The sequence below is a fragment of the Cryptotermes secundus genome, unplaced genomic scaffold, assembly GCF_002891405.2.
Source record: "Cryptotermes secundus unplaced genomic scaffold, Csec_1.0 scaffold84, whole genome shotgun sequence".
Lineage (NCBI taxonomy): Eukaryota > Metazoa > Arthropoda > Insecta > Blattodea > Kalotermitidae > Cryptotermes > Cryptotermes secundus.
The window spans coordinates 734,332-758,552 of NW_019723905.1; the positions used below are offsets into that span (position 1 = coordinate 734,332).

At 39.6% G+C, this 24,221-nt stretch overlaps 2 protein-coding genes across 2 annotated transcripts in view; both read right to left on the minus strand.

The window, feature by feature from the left end:
* Positions 1-1,676, minus strand: part of LOC111861929 — a 58,287-nt gene extending 56,611 nt beyond the window's left edge. The window contains exon 1 of the mRNA XM_033750508.1: positions 1,627-1,676. The gene's annotated coding sequence lies outside the window, so the exon portion shown is untranslated. The remainder of the gene's footprint in view (positions 1-1,626) is intronic.
* A 20,005-nt stretch (positions 1,677-21,681) lies between these two features.
* Positions 21,682-24,221, minus strand: part of LOC111861932 (neprilysin-1) — a 144,269-nt gene continuing 141,729 nt past the window's right edge. Inside the window, exon 14 of the mRNA XM_023846905.2 lies at positions 21,682-23,503. Within this exon, the coding sequence (XP_023702673.1) occupies positions 23,231-23,503 (273 nt within the window). The 3' untranslated portion in view covers positions 21,682-23,230. The remainder of the gene's footprint in view (positions 23,504-24,221) is intronic.

The window sequence follows — 24,221 nt, forward strand, 5'->3', positions numbered from 1 at the left end:
TAGTGCGTGTGCAACGGTGAACTGTGAAGTGTGTAGATAAGCGATAGGGCTGTATTGCTTGTAGTCCCAAGTTGTGTGTATAAGGTGTCAATAAATCCAATCATCCAATCCAGAACCCATCTTACACGTCACGCAAAACCCCCAAATCGTGATAATTTACTAACGCGTAAGCGTTCAAGTAATAAATTTTCTTAGCTTTGTTTTCTCCATCCTCCTGTTTCTGTTTCGTTCTTTGTATTGGCATCCTGTTCTGAAATTCTCTCATCCAATGTCCTTCCCTAATGGTGAAAAATAAGAATGACGTCCAAAGAAAAAGGTCGGTAAAACTGCGAGGGATTTGATTTTCTTACGCGCTGTGATTTCTAACACGTGACATGTAGTCTAAATCCAGGCCTTGGATAAAGATGAAGGCAATATTCTGTTCCGAGATATTCGCGAACCTCAACCACACTAAACGACGTCATTCTTTACAATTGGTAAACTTACTTTTAAATTTACTTACACTTTAATCAGCTAGCCACCATTTCACATTTATTACGAAGATGAAATTATGATTGATAAAATGAATGGGCCATGTAGCATGCAAGAGAACGAAGATAAATAAATACAAATGCTTGGTACGAAAACCTGGGGAGCCGAGTACAAGACCTGGCCGTAGATAATGGGACAATATTGAATTGGAATCTTAAGGGAATAGGCTGTGAATATGTGAACTGGATTCATCTGATTCAGGACAGGGACCAGTGCCGGGCTTCTGTGAACACGGCAAAGAATATTCGAGTAGATTCTAAATTGTTCTGACGATGGCGTATAATACTCAGAATTAATAGGTTTTCGGACTTGTCCATCGTCCAGTATTCTGGACGCTAGAAACCACAACGTTTCGGAAGCTGGATCTGTTTCCTTCCTCAGGTGAGGGGGAGGCACTTTTATTGGGACTCTTAGAAAGAGCCAGGTCCTGTGATTGAGGTTAGCTCTTTCTAAGGGACGCAATAAGGTAGGTGTCTCCCCTCCTCACCTGAGGAAGGAAACAGATCCAGCTTCCGAAACGTTGTGGTTTCTAGCTTCTAGAATACGGGACGACGGACGAAGTCCGAAAACCCAGTATTCTGAAGAATATTCGAATTCCATAAAATGATGGAAATTTTCTGACTAGCTGAGCAGATCTCGTAAGGAAAGGCATTACACTATATATTTAGTTAGGTAGTTGGATTTTGAACATAAAATTAATATTATGATTTTGGAAAACTTTTCCCTTCACGTCTCTTTACAAAAAGTTCTTCAATGTCTTCGGCAAAAACATTTTTTTGGAAAGGGGATATTTTTGCAACATAAAGCTGTATTTCCACTATTTTAACAATCGTCACCTTAGTTCTGAGTGGCTCTAGCTGTATTTTTCTATATTCTTCAAGTTGTAAATTTATTTAGTTTCTTAAGGCATGACTAAACTGTGTAAAATCACAATAGAACTTAGAAAAGAGTTACTTTTTATCTCGCATGTTCAAATGTTTCCTTTTAAAACACTGTTTTCCTGTTTTCTGTATGCCACAACATGTGGGGATAGAACCACTGAGATCTAAGAAGAATCTATTGCTTGTAATTCCTTATCCAACTATTAATTCACACGTTCTTCTATCTCGAATAAAGAATTCGCTTCAGTATACAATTGCCCAATCTGTACATCATAACACATATGCACACAAAACACTGAAACAGTAAACCAACTCACATGCTATCGACACTTTGGATATCTTGATGAAGTCACAAAGGAATGTCTAAAACACTGCGCAAGGAGAAACACTATTTACATGTTCCACAGCCTTTGTGCACTGAACTCTTACAATCTTACAACGTACAAATTCCCTGTCTACTGAATACACGTCTATTTCCGTGACGCTGCAACCTGCTATCTGTTAGCTACATGACTATCAGACACACTCTGCTATTGGCCTACACGTGAACAACGTGACAAATGGGTTTGACGACATGTTCGTTCTAGCGGAGTACTGGGTACGAACAGGTGCGCGCGCACCCACACTGATTTTTCCATACTAATTTGTTTTATTGTTTTGAGCTGTGTACCGTTGTTTATTATAATAGCAGAGTGAATTAAAACAAACGTTCTTGGAATTTTTTTAAAATCATCATTGTCCCAAAATATTTAGACATGTTTAGACCTAGTAATAAAAAGATGCTAACTCATATTTTATTTTTCTTGATTGTAATAATATTACATTTTTTGTGAAAGTCACACATATTTAAAACAGCGCGTACCATAAATACAAGAATGTACATTGTTTGTAATATATGATGCTAGTTTCTATGTAAGAATATTTCACGTGTACTTCACTTTATTTATTTTTATAACATTATTACTAACTAACTCCATGGAACTGAGTCCTTCCTGAGAAGCCACCAATTTCCCGACATTTTATGGAACGTGAAGGTTCGTTATCGTGTTCAAAAGAACCTTTCATTAGTTCGTGCCCTGAGTCAGATGAATCCAGTCCATACCACACCATACTACCGCTCTAAGACCAATTTTAATATTATTCTCCTACATAATGTTTTCTTTCTTTCTGGCATTCCCACTAGAATCCTACGTGCTTTCCTCTTTTCTCCCATACGCCCTACATAATTACAATAATAGAAAAGAACGTTCAGTTAGGTTCTTCTTTATTAACTATATATGTATATCTGAGGATAATATGTAAATATGGAAACATGTATGGGCAATGATGAATTTAAGAAAAATTTGAAAACGTATGTTTTAATTTATCGTACTATGACAAAAACAATTCCGTACAAGTCATTTGCGAGTTTTGAATTATCAATGGGTACTAGGTTTCATCGACCAGTTACGGCGGTTGTGTGGTGTAGGGCGTGTACTTGAACATGGGGATGGTGGGTTCGAATCCCGCTCGGGGAATGCATATATATCCGCGATTTTCTGAGTCTGTGTTCTCTGCAGATAGCAGCCTTACTACGAACCGATCCCCCATTCAGCGGGTCCTCCCAAATATCTATAAATATGTTTTAGAAACCTTAAAACGGAAGTCCTTGGTTCGCATTTGTCTCTCACGCCATATAAGAAAAAAAGTGTATTTCACTGGAAACTGAACAGCCTGCCCCCTTCTTCTTCAGGGGATTTCTTAAACTAAACTATGTATATTGAAATAACGAAATTTATTGTTTATTACAAGCAGAAGTACTCCATAGTGGTCAAGAATAGAGTTCCATTCTTCACTAATATCAAATATATGGTAGCAAAACATTTAAAGAAGTTCACTCAAATTAATAAATTAAATTTGGTAAGTAAGTAAAAAAGTAAAGGTATCCTGTAAAAGGCCGTGAAGGCCCATAGGGTTGTGAGATGTTGAGGTTCCCACATTTTCCAGACAATCGGCCCATAGATGGCGTAAATGTTCTCAGCTTTACGCGCCGACCGCCCTTTACCCCCAAGAATATGCATTTCTGTTAGAGGCTGAGTCGACTCCAGGGCCATAGAGAGGCTGGAAGGATTAAGTCAATTGAAAGAAACCCAATGACCTCATTAGAAACAGAAACCGCGACCTTCCAGTTTGCAGCATAATGCCTCAACCAACTACGCTAACGCGTGCCCCTATGCTTTCAGTACCGAGACTACATGTAGAGTCGAGAAATGGACACTGTCCATTGTGAGTTGAACGACAAGCCGTGTGGAGGAGGGTTCGAATACCACCACCATAGCCCTGCTAGTCGTAGGGGGCGAAGGAAATGAAACCCAATGCCTGGGGGTATACCTGGGCCATTCTCCTCCTGTGAGATACACGTAGAAATAATGGGACCTGGCACTCCAATTTGGCCGAGTCTCGAATCTGAGACAGTAAAATATGGTAATGAGTCACGCTGGAGCCTGACCCGAGAATGGCTGCACTGACGAGGACCAGCAGTAAATGTAAAGGACAGACCTGTCTCTCGTTAGAGAGGATGTTACAACGGCTGTGACCCTAAGGATTCAGTTGAAAAATCTCCAGTCATGAGTCTCTAGGTGCTTGTCGCCAAGACGAACTGATTGGCGGCAAACCGCAAGTCTTAAAGTAACTATGACTATCACTGACTGTCCATTGGTGGTTGTGCATTTCATAAAAACAACACCGAGTGGGTTGATGCAGAGGTAAAACTCGCGGCAATCCGCTCGAACTTCGACTAGGACATCTGCTATCCTGACTGAGGATTTTCGCGGTAGTAGTCAGTCCTACCGAATTCCAGAATATTGCCTCGATTATGCCAAGCCCTCTTACTTCCACATCATTTCTAGTTCTTCATTCAACAACCACTCTTTCAATGGATGCTATGTAGCATAGATAGAGAGAGCTTGTAAAATAAAACTTCAAAACTAATTCGGAAACTGGATCAGTTTCCGCCAGTCATCAAGTGTAAGGAGAGTGGTCTTACCCAGAAGAGACCCGTACAATGCGTTAGTATAGCACTGTCCAGTTTCCAAAGCTTTGTGCATCTCGCATATACTCCACGTAGTGCAATCAATATAGCGCATAGTGGCGCTGTTATGCGCTACAGCGGATACCTGGAGCCACGAGATGGTGCCGTGTCCGTTCTTCTCTCGTTCCAGCAAGAAGCAGCTGCTTGTGTGCAACGTATTCAGAAAGGAAGTCATTATTGTGAAGGGCAGTTGTCTGCGAGCGGCGGAACTCGGGAATGTCGCAGTTTCAACAAAGGGTAAACGTCCAACGTTGGTTTCAGTTTTATTTTCTATTAATCTGAATCATTAACTAATAAACAAATACCTTAATTAACCCTTAAATTTTACTGAGTTGTTTTCCTTGGCACTACAGCCCCAGTGGGCCTAGGCCTACCTCCATGAACTTCTCCGTTCACTTCGGTTTTTCTAGATCTTACACTTTTGGTAAGACTCCTTGGGTGGGTGATCAGCTTGTCGCAAGGCCTCTACCTATACACAAACACAGAAAAACGCACACACACACAAACTAAACATCCATGCCCTGAGTGGGATTCGAACCCACGATTCCGGTTTCCAAGCGAGCGAAGACAGTACATGCCTTAGACCGCTCGGCTACCGTGACCGGCTTACTGACTTTTAGCTTCTTTCATTTGGAGGACGAGACTAGATGGAAGTTTGTTATGTTTATTGTGAGAGAGGATAGATGTAAAGTTAAAAGGGGAAAAATACGAAAAAAAGATAACCAGTGGTGATCTTTTAAGCGATAAAGCGAAAAAATGTTGTATAATTTATTCCGATTGTACGGATTGGATGACACGATATACAAATGAGGAACATATTTAATATCAGTGGGTTCAGAGAAGCTAATAAGTGGAGTCGTCGAGCTTTTCAAATAAACGTGCAATATCTACGCAGTAAAGCAGGGATATTGTCGGTAATACTAGAAAATCAAGACGCTTGCAAGATAGGGCTTTCTTATTGTGTACATACAGAGTGACAGAGGAAAAGGTCAATATTCGGGGAGATCACAGTATCGGTCATTCCAAGCAAAAGTTGTATATGTACATGTGCCCTATTTCGAACGATTCCTGAGATAGAGTTAGTTTACTGTACCGTTCAAAAATGGTTGATAAGGAAGCAATATTACGTACTGTTTCTAATACCGGTATTCATTGCTCAAGTGACAAAGCTGGTACAGTTTTTTTTTTCCTTGGCACTACAGCCCCAGTGGGCCTAGGCCTTCCTCCATGAACTTCTCCGTTCACTTCGGTTTTTCTAGATCTTACACATTCGGTAGGACTCCTTGGGCGGGTGATCAGCTCGTCGCAAGGCCTCTACCTATACACAAACACAGAAAAACGCACACACACAAACTAAACATCCATGCCCTGAGTGGGATTCGAAACCACGATCCTGGTTTCCAAGCGAGCGAAAACAGTACATGCCTTAGACCACTCGGCTACCGCAACCGGCGTTGGTACAGTTTACCTAGTATAATACATATCGAAAATTCAACCGTATTATCAATGCACTTTGCAACTGCTGTGAGGACGTGGCGTGTTGCTCGCGTGAAATGGCTCTATCTCGGAATAATTTTGGAATAGGACACATGTACATATACAGATTTTTGCTTAGAATTACCGACACTTTGACATCCAAAAATATTGGCTTTCCTCCTAGGACAGCCAGTATACTTACAGCATTGCTTGACTAAATCAAATGGCTCGTACCAAACAAGCAGCTGTTGCTATAATTTTCAGAATCGAATTGCTCATAATGTACACGTGTGGCTCCTGACGAACAAACTGCTGTTACTGAGAATTTGTCAGAGTGACCTTGGTAAAATGGGAACGAATTGCTTGTTTTAAAAAATGTATTAATAAGTAATGGGGACATGTTAAAAGTTTCATGGATTCGCACTCATAAAAATTGTTTACAGTATGTTCATCTCTACAGCCCTTTGTTAGTCTCTGGCCTCTTTTTCAGCTTCGTAAACCTTTTTACACAGACGGTAGGACTCCCTGGACGAGTGGTCAGCCCGTCGCAAGGCTGCTACCTCCACACAGGAGGGATTCGAATCCAAGATCCCAGTGTTCGAGCGAGCGAAGACAGTTCATGCCTTAGACCGCGCGGCCACTACGATCGGCCTACAGTGCATTGCGTTCTATTAAATAGAGCTGGTTGGATTTCTAGGGTCAAAGACTCCGCGATCGATGCCTATTTAAAAATAATCTTGCACTTTCTCTAGCAGATCTCTTTGCAATGCTTGTCATTTTGTCTTTCATTTTGAAAAAGAAAAATATTTTATGTAAGATTTGAGGCTTTCACGGCGGTGACTATGAAGAAAGTAGTCTTCTGGGATTTGGCACCGTGTATATGTGGTGTTAACCGACGTTTCGGAGGAACGTATCGCCTCCATCTTCAGGGTAGAAGAAAAAATATAAGAAATCTGCAAGCGAAGAGACCGTGAGAACCGGTAAAAGCAGACTGTGTCCATTGTTACTATGGATTGTTAGCGGAATGACCCGAGTCATACACATGTATGGCTCTTGCAAAAAACAGTTACTGTACTTGGTTTTCAGATTTAACTAGGTAAAATACGTTTATAAATGTCTGACTCTTACCAAGCAAACCGGTCTACCTATAGGTTGTGTTTATGTCTATAGTCTAGTGCAAATAAATGACTCTTACCAAGCAAACAGCTTTCCCTTTAGGTTTTTTTTTTTTTATATCTTGAGGCTGGCACAAACATATGACCCTTACAAAGCAGATAGTTGTTTCTGTAGACTGCTCCTACGATGACCTGGGATGCCATGATCAAACAACTGTTACTTTTAAGAGTACTATTTTCCGATATGAAGACGTGTAACTCATTAGGAATTCACCGACGTTTCAGATGATTGAACTCCACATTTATGCTCTCAGATATGCTAAGGAAGTAACCGTTTAACTATTCCGGTAATCTGTATCTTTTAATAGTTCTCCTTGTTCCTCTTCAGCCCTTAAAATCTATGCCCTCAGGCCTGTTCAGGTTCAGAATTCAGTCCTAAAACTTTGAATTGTTTTAGACATTTGGTAGGGCACTTCGCGAAGCCTCCCGACTTGCACAGGACAACACAGACACATGAAGAACACAAAAAATATCGATTTAAAAAGTTCAGTTCGGTCCCATGACCTCAGTGTTCGAGTAGTCTACGTATGTGCACATCAGATTGCACAGCAATTAGGATTTTTTTTCAATGACTTAACAATGAGACATTTCATAATGCAGATCTGTGACCCTGTGCACCTAGAACGTCGTCGTTCAGCGAATCGTGGCAGTAGACAAGTGTATGACATCGAGTGTCAGACTCCGCGCACTAACGTTAAACATAACCACTTGTTTCCACGTTGTGGTCCCCACACTCTGCACACATGTTGCTCAACAGCAGTGTGAGTCGTACGCTGACTCACTCTTCATACATGCAACAGACAAGCGCTGATACCGAGAAATATTCACTGTTTTCACTGAGAGATATGATGATCTCATGACAGTAAGTTCTGAGTCAGAGTCTAAGTTATTTTGGGCCTCTTACACACGATGCCACCACAGTCGCGCCACCAAATAACTTTAAATGAAACCTTTCACACGTGGTGGCTGTGGCGCCCCTGGAAGCGCTGCCATGATGCTGGTGGCGAAAGGACGCGATTTTCCGAGCCACCAGCTTGGCAGCGCCACCACCTCAGTCCACTGTATTATATGAAGGTCTTCACACGAGACGCGACTGTGAGTGCGGCGAGACGCTTCTGCATTGAGTTCTGTGAAGTGTGTTGTGCCTTCAAACTCAAAATATCAATGCAAAAGACATGTTCTTTTTAAATTTTGTATTTCTAAGGTTGTATTAGTTTCAATCAACAAATAAAGCTAATTAAAATTAATTTATAAGAAGGTCAAATTTTTTCTTACCTCAGTGTGACCATGAGCTTTTCTTCCGGTGGTATACTGTCTCTCATATTGGTGTCCACACCAGTCAGTTTTTCTTTCATACACTGTAGCAGCTCATCAAAAGATGCGATGCTCATGCGCGCAAAAATGAAAAATTTGTCGGGATTCTGTCGAAGGTCACTATACAACGTGTAGAAAATACCTTTCGTTGATCGGTCTTTCAAGATTGGGTGTACCCAAAATCTCCGTTTTTACGGCGTTTACGCAAACGGGAGAACAAGAAGATTAAAGCGCCTGCCTCTTCCAACTCCATTTTGAGACTGATCCATGATTGGTGGCGAGAAAAAATATTCTCGCTGCCAGGAAAAGCGCCACCGAAATTCGTGGTGGCGCGACCATGGTGCCAATCAGTTCGTCTTGGCTACAAGCCCCTTGAGAGCCACAACCTGAATTTTTATTTTCCAACAGAACACTTGAGGCTATAGTTCTTATGTAACATCCTCTCTGACGAGACGATGGGTATGTCGTTTACAATTGCTGCTGGCCTCGCCAGCGCAGTCATTCTCAGGTCCTTGTCCCGTGGGATGTTGTGTAGTATGGTGTATCACTACCGACGTTTCAAAGCTACAGTTCTGGCGTTGTGGGACGTCCTCTCTACTAGAGGACGAGTGCGCCTGCCCTTGTCAAAGCGTGGCTGTATCCCCCGAGGGGACCTAGAACCGAGGCTGTGAGCGGACCTATAGGAAACCGTGACACTAGGAAACGACATATACCAAAGTTGGATGTAAGGGGGGGGGATGTGAGATGATGGAAAGAGGAAGTGAGGATAAAGACGAGCAGAAATAAAATTGATAAAAATAAAACAAAATAAACTTACAGAGCAACGTAAATAATAAAACAAAACAAAACATTATATTGTTTTCCTAGGCGACACTGACTTTAATTGTTTTCACGTTGTAATTACCCCCATTAAATCTACGAGTACAACAAAAGCTGATAGTCGCTAGTCAATAAATTCCACGCCTTTCATACGGCACAATTTATTTTTTCCGTGTTCACAAACCCCCCTTTATCGTGCTCTACACTGAATCTAATCCATATCCTGATACCCTATCTTTTATATCCATTTTAATATTATGCTAGTACATATCTTAATTTTGGTTCCCCAAATGGCGGAAAGCATTAAGAAATTCTGTGTGCATATCTAATCCTACGTGTGTTGGTTGCTCCAGCCTTCGAAACCTCCTGGAATGGATTCAATATAAACCAACCCCCGCAAAAAAACTTTTTTTGGGGGGGGGGTGGATTTGCGACCCTCACGGCCCGTGACTGTGAAGAATACTGTCGTCTGGGTCTTAAAGTCGTATAGTTCTGAGACAGCCTGACGTTTCGCCTCCGTTTTCAGCATGAAAAAGTATGCCAAGCAAGAAATTAGGGAAAGCACTAACCCAGTGTAGTTTAAAGAGAACCTGACGTTTCGGAAGAATATACGACTTTCAAAGGACTACACGGCGTTATATCCCAGAATATAGAAATCTTCTTAATTAGCGCTGTGACAGCCCCAGATCCTTTAATATGCTGTTAACCGGAGTTCACCAAGTCCGTTGGACTAAGAATTTTCCGAAGTATTGTGCTGAAGTTTTGCTACTGTAATGTACGAAAATCTGAAATATTTGAGGACCACAGTCCGTTCTGTTGTACATGTCGCAGCATTATCTAGTGGCGAGACTAGTTTATCTGCTAACACTACGTCAGATACAGAAAAAGAATCATTGTCTTAAATATTGATTAGAAATCGATCACAGCAAAACCAGCATGGGCGTTACACGTTCCCTTTGTGATCGGTAAACACAATGTCGATAATTATGATATATGCGAATAAAAAGCGTCTTTAAATACGGCAAGACTCAGCACATTCGCCATTGTTCATAGTAAATACGAATGGGTTTCATTATCAGAATGTCAACTTCTGTTCACTTTTATCAGTATAACACTCAGTAAGATTTGTGAGCTAGAATAGATAAATATTGTAACGTGTTTCGCGTTACCGAAGACGCCGTAGAGATGGTTAATTGGTTTATTTAACAATCTACAAATAACGNAAACGACTATGAAACAACATTTGTTTATAGGCAACGGCCGCGAAACAAATAATGAAACGACGTCCGTTGCTAAGTAACAGATTCTGAATAAGCAACAATTGAACAGCAACAGAGGAACGGTGTTATCTGTGCGGTTCGTGCTTGAATGTTATAACCGGGACGGTTTGGAACCACGAATTCAGTGCTCAGTTGAAAATTAATCTGTGAAGAGAGGACTAGATTGTTGTTGTGAAATTGCCGTCAGCCTGGGAGTTAGTCAGTTGAAAGTCAGGCTGTGAAGAAAAGAATTTTGTGTGCTGTAGTTACAGTGATATTTGGAATGTGTAATTCAGTGAGACAGTTATAGTTATTGTGATAAAATCGATTGCCAGGATACGACTAGTGAAGACTGAGAAGACTTTATGTGTGCTGCAGTTACAGTGATGTTTGGAGTGTGTAACTCATTGAGACAGTTATAGTTATTGTGTTAAAATCCGTTGCCAGGATAGACTAGTGAAGACTGAGAAGACTTTATGTGGGCTGCAGTTACAGTGATGTTTGGAGTGCGTAATTCAGTGAGACAGTTATAGTTATTGTGTTAAAATCCGTTGCCAGTAAACGACTAGATAAGACTGAGAAGACTTTATGTGTACTGTAGTTACAGTGATGTTTGGATTGTGTAACTCAGTGACTGTTATAGTTAGTTCTAGTTATGACCTGAAAGGGGTCAATAAATCCAATATACAATCCAAAATCCCGTCGAGAGTCACTCATACAAGTGACAATAGATTCTGTGACATCTGTGAAAGTAATGTACGTTTCATAAGCATTAAATAAAAATAGTGATGTCCTTCTCACGTGCTCTAACTTCGTTCCTAAATTTGGAAACGGCTCCTTCACTTGTGGGCGATCTGAAAACAATTCTTCCGGAATGTTACGCAGCGTAATCTGGTAGAAGTTTACCAACCTGTTACCAGAAACGTAGGTTAATTTCTATCAGACTAGACGGCAAAACATCCCAGAAAGTTATATTTTTCAAAGTCACCATCATCAAAACCGGAAATATCATGTACATCATGACATTTGAGGTAATTTCAACGGTGTTCTTCACAATTAACTCCACTTAATAATACCAACATTACAGCGTCACAAATTGCATTGATCTATTTACTCCATTACGCATATCGCATATTAAAGTTTCCTTTCTGCTTGTCATATCAAATTACAGTGATATGCGATTAGTTCTTCCCAGATGTTTTTCATATTGAAATGGAAATTTCTTGCAGAACCTCAGTTTCAGTTAGCTGAACACCATTTACGAAATATCTATTTAATCTGTGTAGCGTGTAATGGTGAGACTGATGAACGAAGAGATGGACAAAATTTGGAAGGAATCGGTCCTGGCTTAATCGTGCTGCTATCCCGGAATTTCACTTGAGGAACTGAGGAGAACTACCAAATTTCTCGGTCAGGTCAGCCAATATCTCGGCAGAGAATCGTGCAGGACACCTGCCATGTAAGAGTCTACACTGTAGGTAAACAAACGCGCTCTCTGTTGGAGAAGAGAATTTCGAGAGAATTATGGACACGCGTAAATGATACGAAATTAACTGTCATGATTTAACTACAGGGTCAAAAACAAACAAACAAACTCCGTGATTATAGCCTGAAAGCGAAATATACCAACTTTAGGGTCATATGTTCAAAACTTCATCGCGTTTCCACCTGCCTACATATCACTGGTCCAGTGATTGGGACTCTTTGTGACGGGCCTCGCCCTTCCATCTAAGGACGGAAACCTTATGTCCTGTTCGGAATATTTGGCCAGTGGTTTTCAACCTTTTGGATTTTGAGGTATACTTCGGATACGCCTTGTTTGGAGCAGTAAAATTAGACTTGGGAACTAACACTTATAATTGTACATATGATTTAAATAACATCATGTGGTGTATAAAAATAAAAATATCGTAAATCCTTAAAATAATTAAATTTGTTTCAAATATCAATTTAAAATTTTTATGTAAATGAATTTGTGTCCAGACCTTATATACTCGTAAGAGAGCCCNCGAGGATTTTTTACGTGTCGTAAATCTACGACACGGGACCCAGGGCTTAAGTCCCTCCCGGAGGACTCGTTCCCTGAATTTTTCCGCCCTTATCTTGAGTCATGAGGTGGGAACGTTACCCCTAGACTACGGAGGCCGCTCTAAGAGAGCCCTCTAAGATAACTTTGCATGTGTGTATGTAACAGCGATAAAATACTGTTCCTTTTTTATTATCGTATTTCGTTTTATATAATCGTTCAACACCTCGCGGCGGTGTTTTGGCAACATCTCATAGGGCACCGGTTGAAAACTACAGCATTAGACAATGGAAAAAGTCCAGGCACACTGGAATAACAATATATGGCGTCAGAAACTTTTACAAATCATCTATTTTGTGAGCCAATCGCTAGTTCACAGCTCGAAGTTTGCATCCGTGTCATGTGTTCCGTGATTTTATGATGTGCCATTTCCGTGATATCTCACCCCTTGCTTCATTCCTGTGTTACGTCACGCGATCTCTTGACTAGGCTACCCCATCACGTTTCCCTTCTCACTGTTAGGGGTAGCCTCTCTGGGTCTGTGCAATTTTCTGAATCACAGAGCAAACATAAGCAGACACAGAACAAATGCCGTTTATAGAATCAATCACAATCAATCTCTGTGGTTTTAGTCCGCAAGCCAGCTATACCAACCGACCAATCGCCGCTTGTCTACGAAGTTAATGCCACTTTTAGCGGATAGAGAGTGTCGCGTGGTAAGCGCAACGAATCTTCACGGCCGTTAATCTCGGTTTTCTAGACCGGTGTTGCTATTTCCTTGAAACAGCTCCTCAATTATCCTCACGAGACTGAGTGGGCTCCGTTCCAGACCCACTAATTCTCAGAAAAAATAGCATCGCCGGGAATCGAACCCGGATCTCTGGATCTGCAGACAGGAACTCTGACCACTAGACCACAGAGGCGGTCATTAATGCCGTTTATAAGATATTAAAATTATTTCCTTTTAGCAATGCGTCAGAAATTTGCAATTTCTTTCTAACATATACACGTGTCTCATGCCTCACGACTGTGCAATACACTATCGCTCCAACCAGATTAATGGAAGTTTTGCACAACAAAGGTATTTTTTCATCAAGTTTAATTAGCAACACTGGAAGGAAAAAAAGGCACATACCACATTGTGCTAGGAATTATACATACATTTTAAGAGAAGGTAAAGAGAGGATATATTACATTTCAAGCTTATAGCAAAAATTACTACAATGATAATTAGTTTTAGAATTGTCATTTACAAATATATGACAATAAAACTATGTTCTGCTCTTATGAACAGACTGTGATATGTGAGATATACACCCACCATAATTAATAAGGGAATAGTGTTAATACAATACTAGTAAAACATGTAATATTAAGTACACCAAGGTACTAAATCTTTGGCTCGGTCAGATGGTATTTGTATAATTGTAGGCTTTGCTACTGAAATACTGTGCATCTGCTTTAATAACCCAGGTATTATAAAATATATATTATATCTTACAAAGCAACTTCTTATAATTACAGAACTAAATAGGCTAATTAAGGAATGTTATTAATTCGGTGAAAAAGTCATAACTACATTTTACGAATTTGGAGGGAGAAAACGGAATATTTTGTCCAAATTTGATTTAATATCAGTTCCACGAATTTTGCAAGGCTCAACACGAATTGATAAATGAAATTGCAAAAAAAATCTTTTTTTTAATTGAAACTTTCTTGCACCAAATTATCATTATTTCAATATGAGTTACACAAGTAGATAGGAAGTTTTATTTATCACAAAGAAAAGAAGATATGATTACGTGCTCGTATATGAGCTCACCGCACACGCGAAGAACAGCTGTTTTAATCCCATGCTTTCAAACTTTCTGAGCTTATTAAGAATCTATGATAACAGTGGTGATAAATGGTTAATAATATACAGAATTAATCGTTCAGATCGCTATTGTCCACAGCTGATCTTACGCAAACAAAATCAAGACTGAAGTATATTTTTGTGCTCTAAAAGCCTGTAACATATATCTATCTGTTCAGTATACGAATATTATTGCTCGTTGCTTGGTATACGTATATTGAATATACACAACGTTTCGGAAACAAAGTAAGTTCCTGTCATCAGGTGTAAGAGGTGGAGGATTATACTCAGTTTGGTCCGATAATGTACGGTGGCTGAGACTAGCTAATTTTAATGGGCCCAAAGAACCACAAACGTCTCCTCCCTTACACATGACAACGGGAACGCATCCATATTTCGAAACCTTGCATATCATGAACCTTCCGCAGAATACGAACATGTCCAACACAATATTTGTACAACAGAATTATAAATTTATATAATGCACAAATTCTTACTTGGTATTCTCATGTCTAACTGAAACAAGATAAAAAAGCAAAATATACAGCTACGTAAGGTAACTGAAATTGAAATTTATACAATACAAAGTACATATTAGTAACATATTTTACTTCAAACTACTCACAGCAGATAAAAATTTATCAGATTCCAGTGGCCTTCGAATTTTGTAATTTTGGCAGTAGATACAGGGGATGACAGTAACCAAGCAGAAGGCAAGTGACGGGGGATGTTCAGATGTCGGCAGATGTCAGATGAGACTGAAATCTCCATTCCTATCGGTATTCGCTCAGTAGAGATGTAAGTCTATAGTTGATAAATGTAACAATGAAGATGAAAACCTATTGTGATAACGGAAAGAGCAGAAATATATCTACTTTCGAAGAAAGTAGTAGGGGATACACACATCTGTTCTTGACAAATGCAAAAGTAAAGAGGTATAGTAGAAATAAGAGTCTATTGTTATTAATATAGCGTTCGAAGTATGGATCTATTGTCGGCGGTGGTAATGATAGAAACATAAGATTATTTTAACAAGCGTGACTGTGGAGATACATGTCTACTTATGATAGATGTAACAATAGAAATTCATATGTTACATTAATAAAGGTAATAGTAAAAGTATGTCTCTTTTTGATAAAGGAAACTCCGTAGATATACGTCTACCTTTACTAAAGGCAAAATTATAATATTACAAATATCTCCCGTTGATAAAAGTAAGTATGTAGATTGAAGCCTATTGTTAATAAGTATAACACTGGAGGTATAAATCCATTGTTGATAGATATAGCAATAGAGGTATAAATCTAATGCTGGTATTATTAACAATATATATTAATAGAAGAGACATAAGCTACGTAATATTAAACATAAATTTGGAGGTACAAATCTGTTGTTGTTAGAGTTAACATTAGAGACATTGGTTGGTAGAGCTAACAGCAGAAACGTGTCGGTTAATGATATAAATAACAGTAGAGGTGGGGGCTGAGACGAAATTTTCTCTCCGTAGTGAGATTCCTTTTTCAAAAAAGTCGAAAATATTGTACAACAGAAGTTTAATTTTGGAGATACACGTCACCGCCAAATGGTGCAACAATTCTCAGTAGGGTCAACTGTCGAGCGCGTTGTTAGGTACACTTAAGACACAAAGCGAAATCAGGGGTGAATTTGTATCGAAAGATCATGGAATACATACACCAGGAATATTGTGACACGCTCCTAATCCTCTGTATCTGCAATAGTAGTGTCGATACTGCTGTGCAGAATAAGCACTACTTTATCCTGGTAGACGTCATCCAGACGCTAATTTGTTTCCATGTTGGAAGCAGCGTCTCCGTGAGACACCTACCACACACGTGAGTTCACTTCGCCCGTTGACTGTGCGGACACCAGCCAATGAAGATGAGGCAACTGCATGCATCTGTGGAATGAGAACCGTGAAGAATCTCTCACGATGTTGTGATACGAAATATTTCATGAGATGCACCCATACCACTACTCGCGGGAGCCTACATACATTTCCAGACTACTTTCCTTTACGGACGTAGTTCTGCGAATGGCTACGACATCAACATGCTGCGGATGAACTCCTTTCACATAAAATTCTGTGGACAAAAGAGACACATTTTACGCGTGAGGGTGACTTCAACTTCCATGACAATCTCCTCTTAGCGCGGAGCAAACCTCGTTCAATACGCGAACGTGAGTGTGGAGTCTTCTACAGCGTCGCCGTTTTGGCTGGAATCGTTGGGGACACTGCAGCGGGCCACTGCCTGCTACCTGAAAGGCTGACTGCGCCATGAAATCGTGACCTTCTCGAAACTGTTCTAGCGGGTCTACTGGAAGTTGTGCCTGCAGCTGTGAGGCAGGGGTTGTGGTTCCAACATGCGGAACCTCCAGTGCACTATGGGTAAGACATCCGGCAGTGGTTGAGCGCGCCATAACCAGGTAGATGGACTTGACGTCGAGAACCGATTGCATGGCCTCCTCTAAGTCAGATGGAGTGGGGACACCTGAACGAGCACGCTTATGCAATCCCACTCGTTACTATGGAAGATTTCGTGGTAAGATTTCAAGCAGCTCTGGCAGCGGTCGATACCAACAATTTGTGGCGTCTTGAAAGGTGTCATGCTGCGCAACGCCATCTTCATTGAAAAGGAGAAGAGACTGCTTCGAACACGTGGCACTCATGGTTTAGGAAGGTGCTCGGTTCGAAAATCGGTCTCAACACCGTCTGTCCTGACTAAGGTTTTACGTCGGCCGCGCCATAGCTCAAGCGGTCAGGCGCTGGCTTCCAACTGCGGCGGCCCGGGTTAGATCCCGGGTCTGGTCAAGTGGGATTTGTGGAGGACAAAGTGGCGCTGGGGCGGGTTTTCTCCGAGTACTTCGATTTCCCTTGCCAGTCTTCATTCCACCAAATTCTCCACCATCATAATCACCCGGGGCAGGTACAATAGGCCAATCAGTGGCCGCCGTGCCGAGTTGACCCAACTGGACTCCACCCCCCACTATATGAATTTAAAAAGAAATTTTTTTTATAGCGTCGCACCATCAACAACAAAAATGCTTACAACAAACGATTACTTATCGTAATACTAAAACTTTTATTGTGATATTTCTATTAACGAAGCCATTAGGAGCAAGATTAAAGATGGTAATACCTGATAGGGTTTGGAGACGCGAACATATATATTTTCGTGGCTACCAATTGTATTATGTGGGGAAAATTTAAGGATAGATCATTTCAGAAAATCCGATCATATCCAAAGATAGACTAAGATATTCCTACAGAAATAATAATTAAGATTCTCCACAATTTTGTTCTCCGTCTGTATTAAGTTCACGATCTTAGTGGGCATCATATAGGATAGATTTTAGTGCAACAAACGGATTTCGAAATCGTGCGGAACGATCTCTGAAAGTTTCGTTAAACTGCGTTCAATAACTGAGGAGTTACGGAGATTTGAATGTGTCAGACAGTGAAAGAAATGTCACGTATGATTGAAAACGTCTACAGTTGCTTCGGAAAGAAAGGTTTGGCACGTATATTTACTAACTCTATTAATATGCCCTTCATAGCATGAATACATATACTTCTATTTTCACCAAGGCTCTGAATGTGCCAGACGTAGTCTACTTAGTTCTAGAGCGCCGAAATTCACGAAAGCCGCTGTGCGCTTAGATACGTCATACGTATCGACCCCCCTCCACCACACGATGAATTCATCGTGCCGTAAATCCCTTCAGTTGGATGACGTTCGGCCGCGCCATAGCTCAAGCGGTTAGTCGCTGGCTTCCCACCGTGGCGGCCCGGGTTCGATCCCGGGTCTGGTCAAGTGGGATTTGTGGTGGACAAAGTGGCGTTGGGGCAGGTTTTCTCCGAGTACTTCGGTTTCCCTGCAAATCTTCATTCCACCAATTGCTCCACAATCACCCTCACCTATCATCTGGGGCTGGTACAATAGGCCAGAAGTGGCCGCAGTATAAGGGAGTTAGTCCCACCCCACTAGCAATAAAGAAATAGATGCTGGTCATAACCTAGGGCCCTTTTAGCGATACAAATGAATTTTACATCGGAGAGTCTACGTAGTACTGGAAAAGCCACTGCTATACCTAGTTCGGAGGAAGAAATTAAACGCATAATCATAATATGAAATAGATGTTATTAGGGCATGTTGAAAATGATGAAATCTCAATTACTAAACAGGAAAACTAAATGCCAGCTGTATAAAACTATTATACGAGTACTTCCAACGGTGCTCTATGGCCTGAGAGCTGGATTTTGAGCAAGGCCCATGAAGCACTGCTTTGGAGGTTTGGAGAGAAAGATTTTAAGAAGAATCTATGGAGCAGTACAAAGTAGTGGGATCTGACGAAGACGATACAATCAGGAATTATATAGTATATTTAATGATGTAGATATAATTAAAAGAATAAAATTAATAGATTGAGATGGGCAGGTCATGTTATAAGGAGAGAAAATGAAAAATATTATAAAAGAATAATGATTGTAAAACCGGAAAGGAGAAGGAAGAAAGGTAGACCAAGAATGAGATGGACAACGTGGAGAAGGATCTGAGGAACTTGGGTGTAGTTAATTGGAGAGGAAAGGTACAAGAGACGGATGGCTGCAGAAAGTTTTTAGAGCAGACCAAGACTCACAAGGGTTGTACTGCCAATAATAATAATAATAATAATAATATCTAGTTTGTACGGACGAGTTAAAATAATATTAGTTCAACACCACAAAAAGCCGAAAGTTGTAAAATGTTTTGTACATCAACAAATATTATACAAGAGAAACACCATCTGCACGAGCCCTGCATCAACTAAAACATCAGCAATGACAAGAGTATGACTTAAGCTTATCATCCCATAATTATATGATTGTAAAATTCCACATAACGTATGTTACTCACTAACCATAGACTCAAAAATTTGTCCAACATATCATATAATCACTTTCTTACGTCAACAGAGGCTTAAGTGCTCCCTTCTGTACCAGCTGCAATAGATAGAACTATTCAGAGTCCTTATTTTTGCATCTTAAAATAAATGTTTCACAGAAAAATATTTTTCGACTCCGACTGGAATTCTCCATTTCAACACCAAGTTCACTGAACAAGATATATTACAGGAACGCTCCACAACAAATATTAGAAGCATATCACTGATATAAAGAAACACTGATTTCTTATTCTTGAAAGCAAGCACATCACTTGTCTCAGCGTTCATCCAATTGTCTGTTTGCTGAAAGAAATGTAATATAGCGACCACCGTGCAGAAGTAGCATGGCGCAAAGGACACAGCAGGGACAATATTGCACCAAGAACCAAGAAAGTAGCAAACTTCACATCTTCAAAGTTTGGCGCACTTAGAATCATTTCACACTTTAATTTAAATTTCAGTATTTCGTTGGGCACATTTTCGTTTAGGAGTCTTAATGAGTTAAGGTATTTTATTTGGAAAGCTTGGTTACATACAAAGGCTTCAAAAATTATATTTAAGTTTAAATAAAATTATTAATGCTATGTTTTCAGTACACGGAATGTAATAAAAAATTTAAAAATAATAATTCATATTAACATGTCGAAATAAGTGCCCGCCAAGAAAAGTAACAACATAAGGGGAAACACATTTTCATATCCGCCCGGAAATGAATAATTTATTTTCCACCACAGCCTCTCTGGTCTGTGCAGTATATATAATGAATTTCAGTCGTTTCTTCATATTTTTCACCCTTACTTGATAATATTTTTGCTGATTTTTTCATAGTGTTGCAAGATTTCTAATGAACTTGACTGGGGATAATTAAATAAACAGATGTTTTATGTTTTTAGTTAAAAATAAGTTCTTTAAAAATTAGAATTATTTCTTTGTGGGCCTAAGATACCTCATTTCTTTTTCCGTTCATCCTGAATTAGATCTTTATCTTTTTCAATTAAAAAAAAGTTTTCCAATATTATTTCTGTATAATGGTTTGCTTTTTAATTTGTAATGGCAAAAATTTTAAGGCCAAATAGGTAAATATAGATTAACTCTTTGCATATAAGTCGTCTTCCTTCGAAGGCTGAAGTCTTCCCTTTGCGCCCATTTTTAAGGTTCTCTGTGCAATTTCCTAAACAACGGTAGCATTTTTATTTTATATATCACATCTAAATATATTATATGATCGTATGTCTGGTGACCACCATTAATTACAAAATTCCGACTCTTTATTTTATTCTTGCCAGTTTAAGCTCCTCTAAATATGGACTCTGTTTCAGGTCCATGGGATAAGTTATATGGAGAACATTAAAATTCATAATTTGCTTTAAATTTTAATCCGAAATACGTTTCGTATAAGATATTTCATGTATAAATAATATTTACAGTGGACAAATTTTAACTGATAATTTAATTAACGAGGAATAAATGTTTTCATAATTCTTGAATGTCACTAAGAGACCGGCTATCTAAAAACGTTACCTTAATTTCGGTCTTTGACAGTCCCATTACAATATTCGAATTCGGCCTCTTAATAAACTACAACGGGATAAAGGTAGGCGCTTTGGTCTATCCTACAACGCTGTTCCAACATATTAATGAACGGACTAAAGCAAGTAAGTATAAACTATAATCAGAAGAGACCTCCTCAGTACTGAAGAATTCTATCTTCTGGAATATAAGAAGATGGAAGCGACATGTTTATCCGAAACATCAACTGAATTTCAATGTGCTACTTGGCGTTATATATCAGGAGATACAACTCTCCATAACCACTGCTGTGAGAACCTCAAATCCTTCATAATCTGCATTGCACTCCCAACGCCTGTCTCGAGGGATCGTGGTAAAGAAGCATAAATTATAATCTGGGCATACGAGCAGACTTGAACTCATTCTATAATGCAGTCCCAAAATCTGACTGTAGGGTCTATAGTAGCATACCGCAAGATACTACCAGAGTAGATGACCAGACTTTAGCTTCTTCTATTTTGTTGTCCCAACGCCCGAATAAATAAAATAAAATTACAGTCAGAGCAGACTACAAGACTTCAGCATATTTTTTAGCTCGGGAGCGGCCCGTGTATAGGCACTGCGGCGGAACTGCAGCACCCCCAATTTCCACATGATATTATCGATAACGTTTATATAATGAGTCCTTTTTTCTTTAATTCTTTCTTTATACTTGTACAATACAATATATAAACCTTAAGCTTAATGTCATTAGCCAAATCTTTGTATGGAACTGTGCGCTTCTGGAGCAGCACCCCCACTAATTTTAGCTACGAGCCGCCACTGCTTTAGCTTTATCCTAATTGAAGGAACTGCAGTGAAAGGGTATAAACTCTAATCAGAGAAGGTATGTTCAACAGCGTTGCGCCAACAGAAGATTGAAGAAACTGCAGTAAACAAGTATAAACTGTAATCAGAGCAGGTACGTTCTACAGTGTTGGCCCAATACAAGATAAAAGAACTGCAGTAAACAAGTATAAATTCTAATGAGAGCAGGTATGTTTTACAGCGTTGTCTCAGCACCTGAATGCAGGCACTATAGTAAATTTGTATGTCTTGTAATCTGACCAGCCCCTCAGATTTATATAGAAGATATTTTAAGGTTTAAAACAGTAGTGTCTGTCTTCCTCATCACCTTCTTCGTCTGTGTACAAAAAGCAATATAATTTTACTAAATGTCAATATTTTAAGGTTTAAAAATTGTAAACTAATCATGACCGTTATCACTTATAATTGAAAAGCAATGATATTTCAGATTTCTTCATATCCCAACTAACTTCATGGAGCAGAGTCCATCTTGGGAAACGTATAGTCCCTTAACTTCTCAAGAAATCTATGTTTTTAATTTTCAGTCACTGATCCCTCACCTGAGCCACATGAATCCAACCCATGCCCAATCCATTTCTTTCCCCTTTCGTCTATGCAAATTTTTCAAAGTAAATTCTTACATTCAGATTTCCCAACTAAATTCTGTATGTTGCTCTCAGCTCCCTGTTTACTACATCTTCTGCTTATCTCATTCTCTCTGACATCATCCTAATAATATTTCGCGAGAAGTATAAATAACTAAATCATTATGCATTTTTCATAAGCCTCCTGTTCCTCCCTCCTTCTTAATTCCAAATATTCTCCTCAGCAGCATATTCTTAAATATCCAAAATATATGTTCTATCCTTCTAATGGGTTTAATGTAATACTTTGTCACGTGTTTTGGAATCAGATATTGGTAATGCACAGATTTCTCTTTCATTTCTTCATATCTTAATAGGTATTCAGTTTATGTACTTGAGATTAATTCCTTATATTAATTTATTATGCATTATTTTTGTAATAATCCGTCATTGGTATGTTCTTGTACCTGTGTACATCAACATAAGGTTGTAAATAACGTGAAATTTTATGACAAATACAACGTAAAGAAACTTCCTTTACTTTCTACGGTTTTTGTCATAGATTCAAATAAAACCTTCACTTTTATCCAGTAGACTTCAGAAAATAATTCCCCAAGAATAGTTGTCTCGAGATAAAGGAATCAAACGAGGTGACTGAATATAGTATCTTATATTTTGTATCTATCCAATAATCACTCAAGCTATGAGGTAGCTCACGATATTTATCGATTACTCGCAACAAACGGGATGACTATCGTAATTCACTTTGATTTGGGGCAATAGTTGCGTTCGTTGGTTCAGTAAGCATGAGAGGAACGCCAACAGCTTCCACTAAAGCGCCTGTTATTAATCGCTCATTTTGAGTTTGTAATAATGATTGTTACACTTGCAAATATGAGAACCTTAGAGATACAAACTTGCTCCTGAGGTACTTCTCCCGTTTACCACACAGAACACTTATGTCGTGGATTCATGGGAGATCCCAAAGGACAGCTGAAAGCTTTTGCGAAGTCCCAGGAGTTCGATAGTGGGCCCAGTACTCTAATGGGGCCAGGAGAATGGACCGATGACCGTATCTTCGTGAGAGCGTCCTCTGGCCTCATAGAGCCACACCAGATCTGCGCATAGTTGAGGAAGAACAATTGGTCATGTGTGAGGTTGATTCCAGGAAGGCTCGGCTCTTCCCCATGTTTCGCTACCCATTTCTTGTAAGCCTGCGTGCGTAAAAAGTAAAATCATCAATACTATAATTTTTATAGTGAAAACTATAAAAATTTCACTAATTCTCTGCATAAAATAATTGATTCATTTGAAGTTATATTTAGTCCACAAAAGTGCTGAAGATATTAGATTGTTCTGCAGTTGAAGTGAATTTGTCACTGTGTTTAATTAAGCACTGAGCTATGAAGAAAAATGGTGGAATGGAAGCGTAGGTCGATGCATTCTGTCCACGTTCGAGAAGGAAATATATGGTGAGCTTCACGTCTGTGCTGCTGTACCACTGAGGAATGAGCTCCTTGGTAAAATGGGGCTGTGTGGGCATCAGAAACGCTCTGGACTCTACAGGGAGAAGAGAAGAGATTGTGTCGTCCGGCGAAAATGGATTACAGATTACCAGGTCAGGTAGTTTTGCATGTAACAACTGTCCCATTGGTACAATTTAGCCTGCAGCAATTTACGCGAAACTTAAATTTCTCTTCAATGGTTCAGGTTTTCTAGTTGAACAATTTTTTTTCTTTTATTGTTAGTGGGGTGGGACTAAGTCCCTTGTACTGCGGCCACTGCTGGTCTACTGTACCAGCCCCAGATGATAGGTGAGGGTGATTGTGGAGAAATTGGTGGAATGAAAATTGGCAGGGGAAACCGAAGTACTCTGAGAAAACCTGCCCCAACGCCACTTTATCCACCACAAATCCCACTTGACCAGACCTG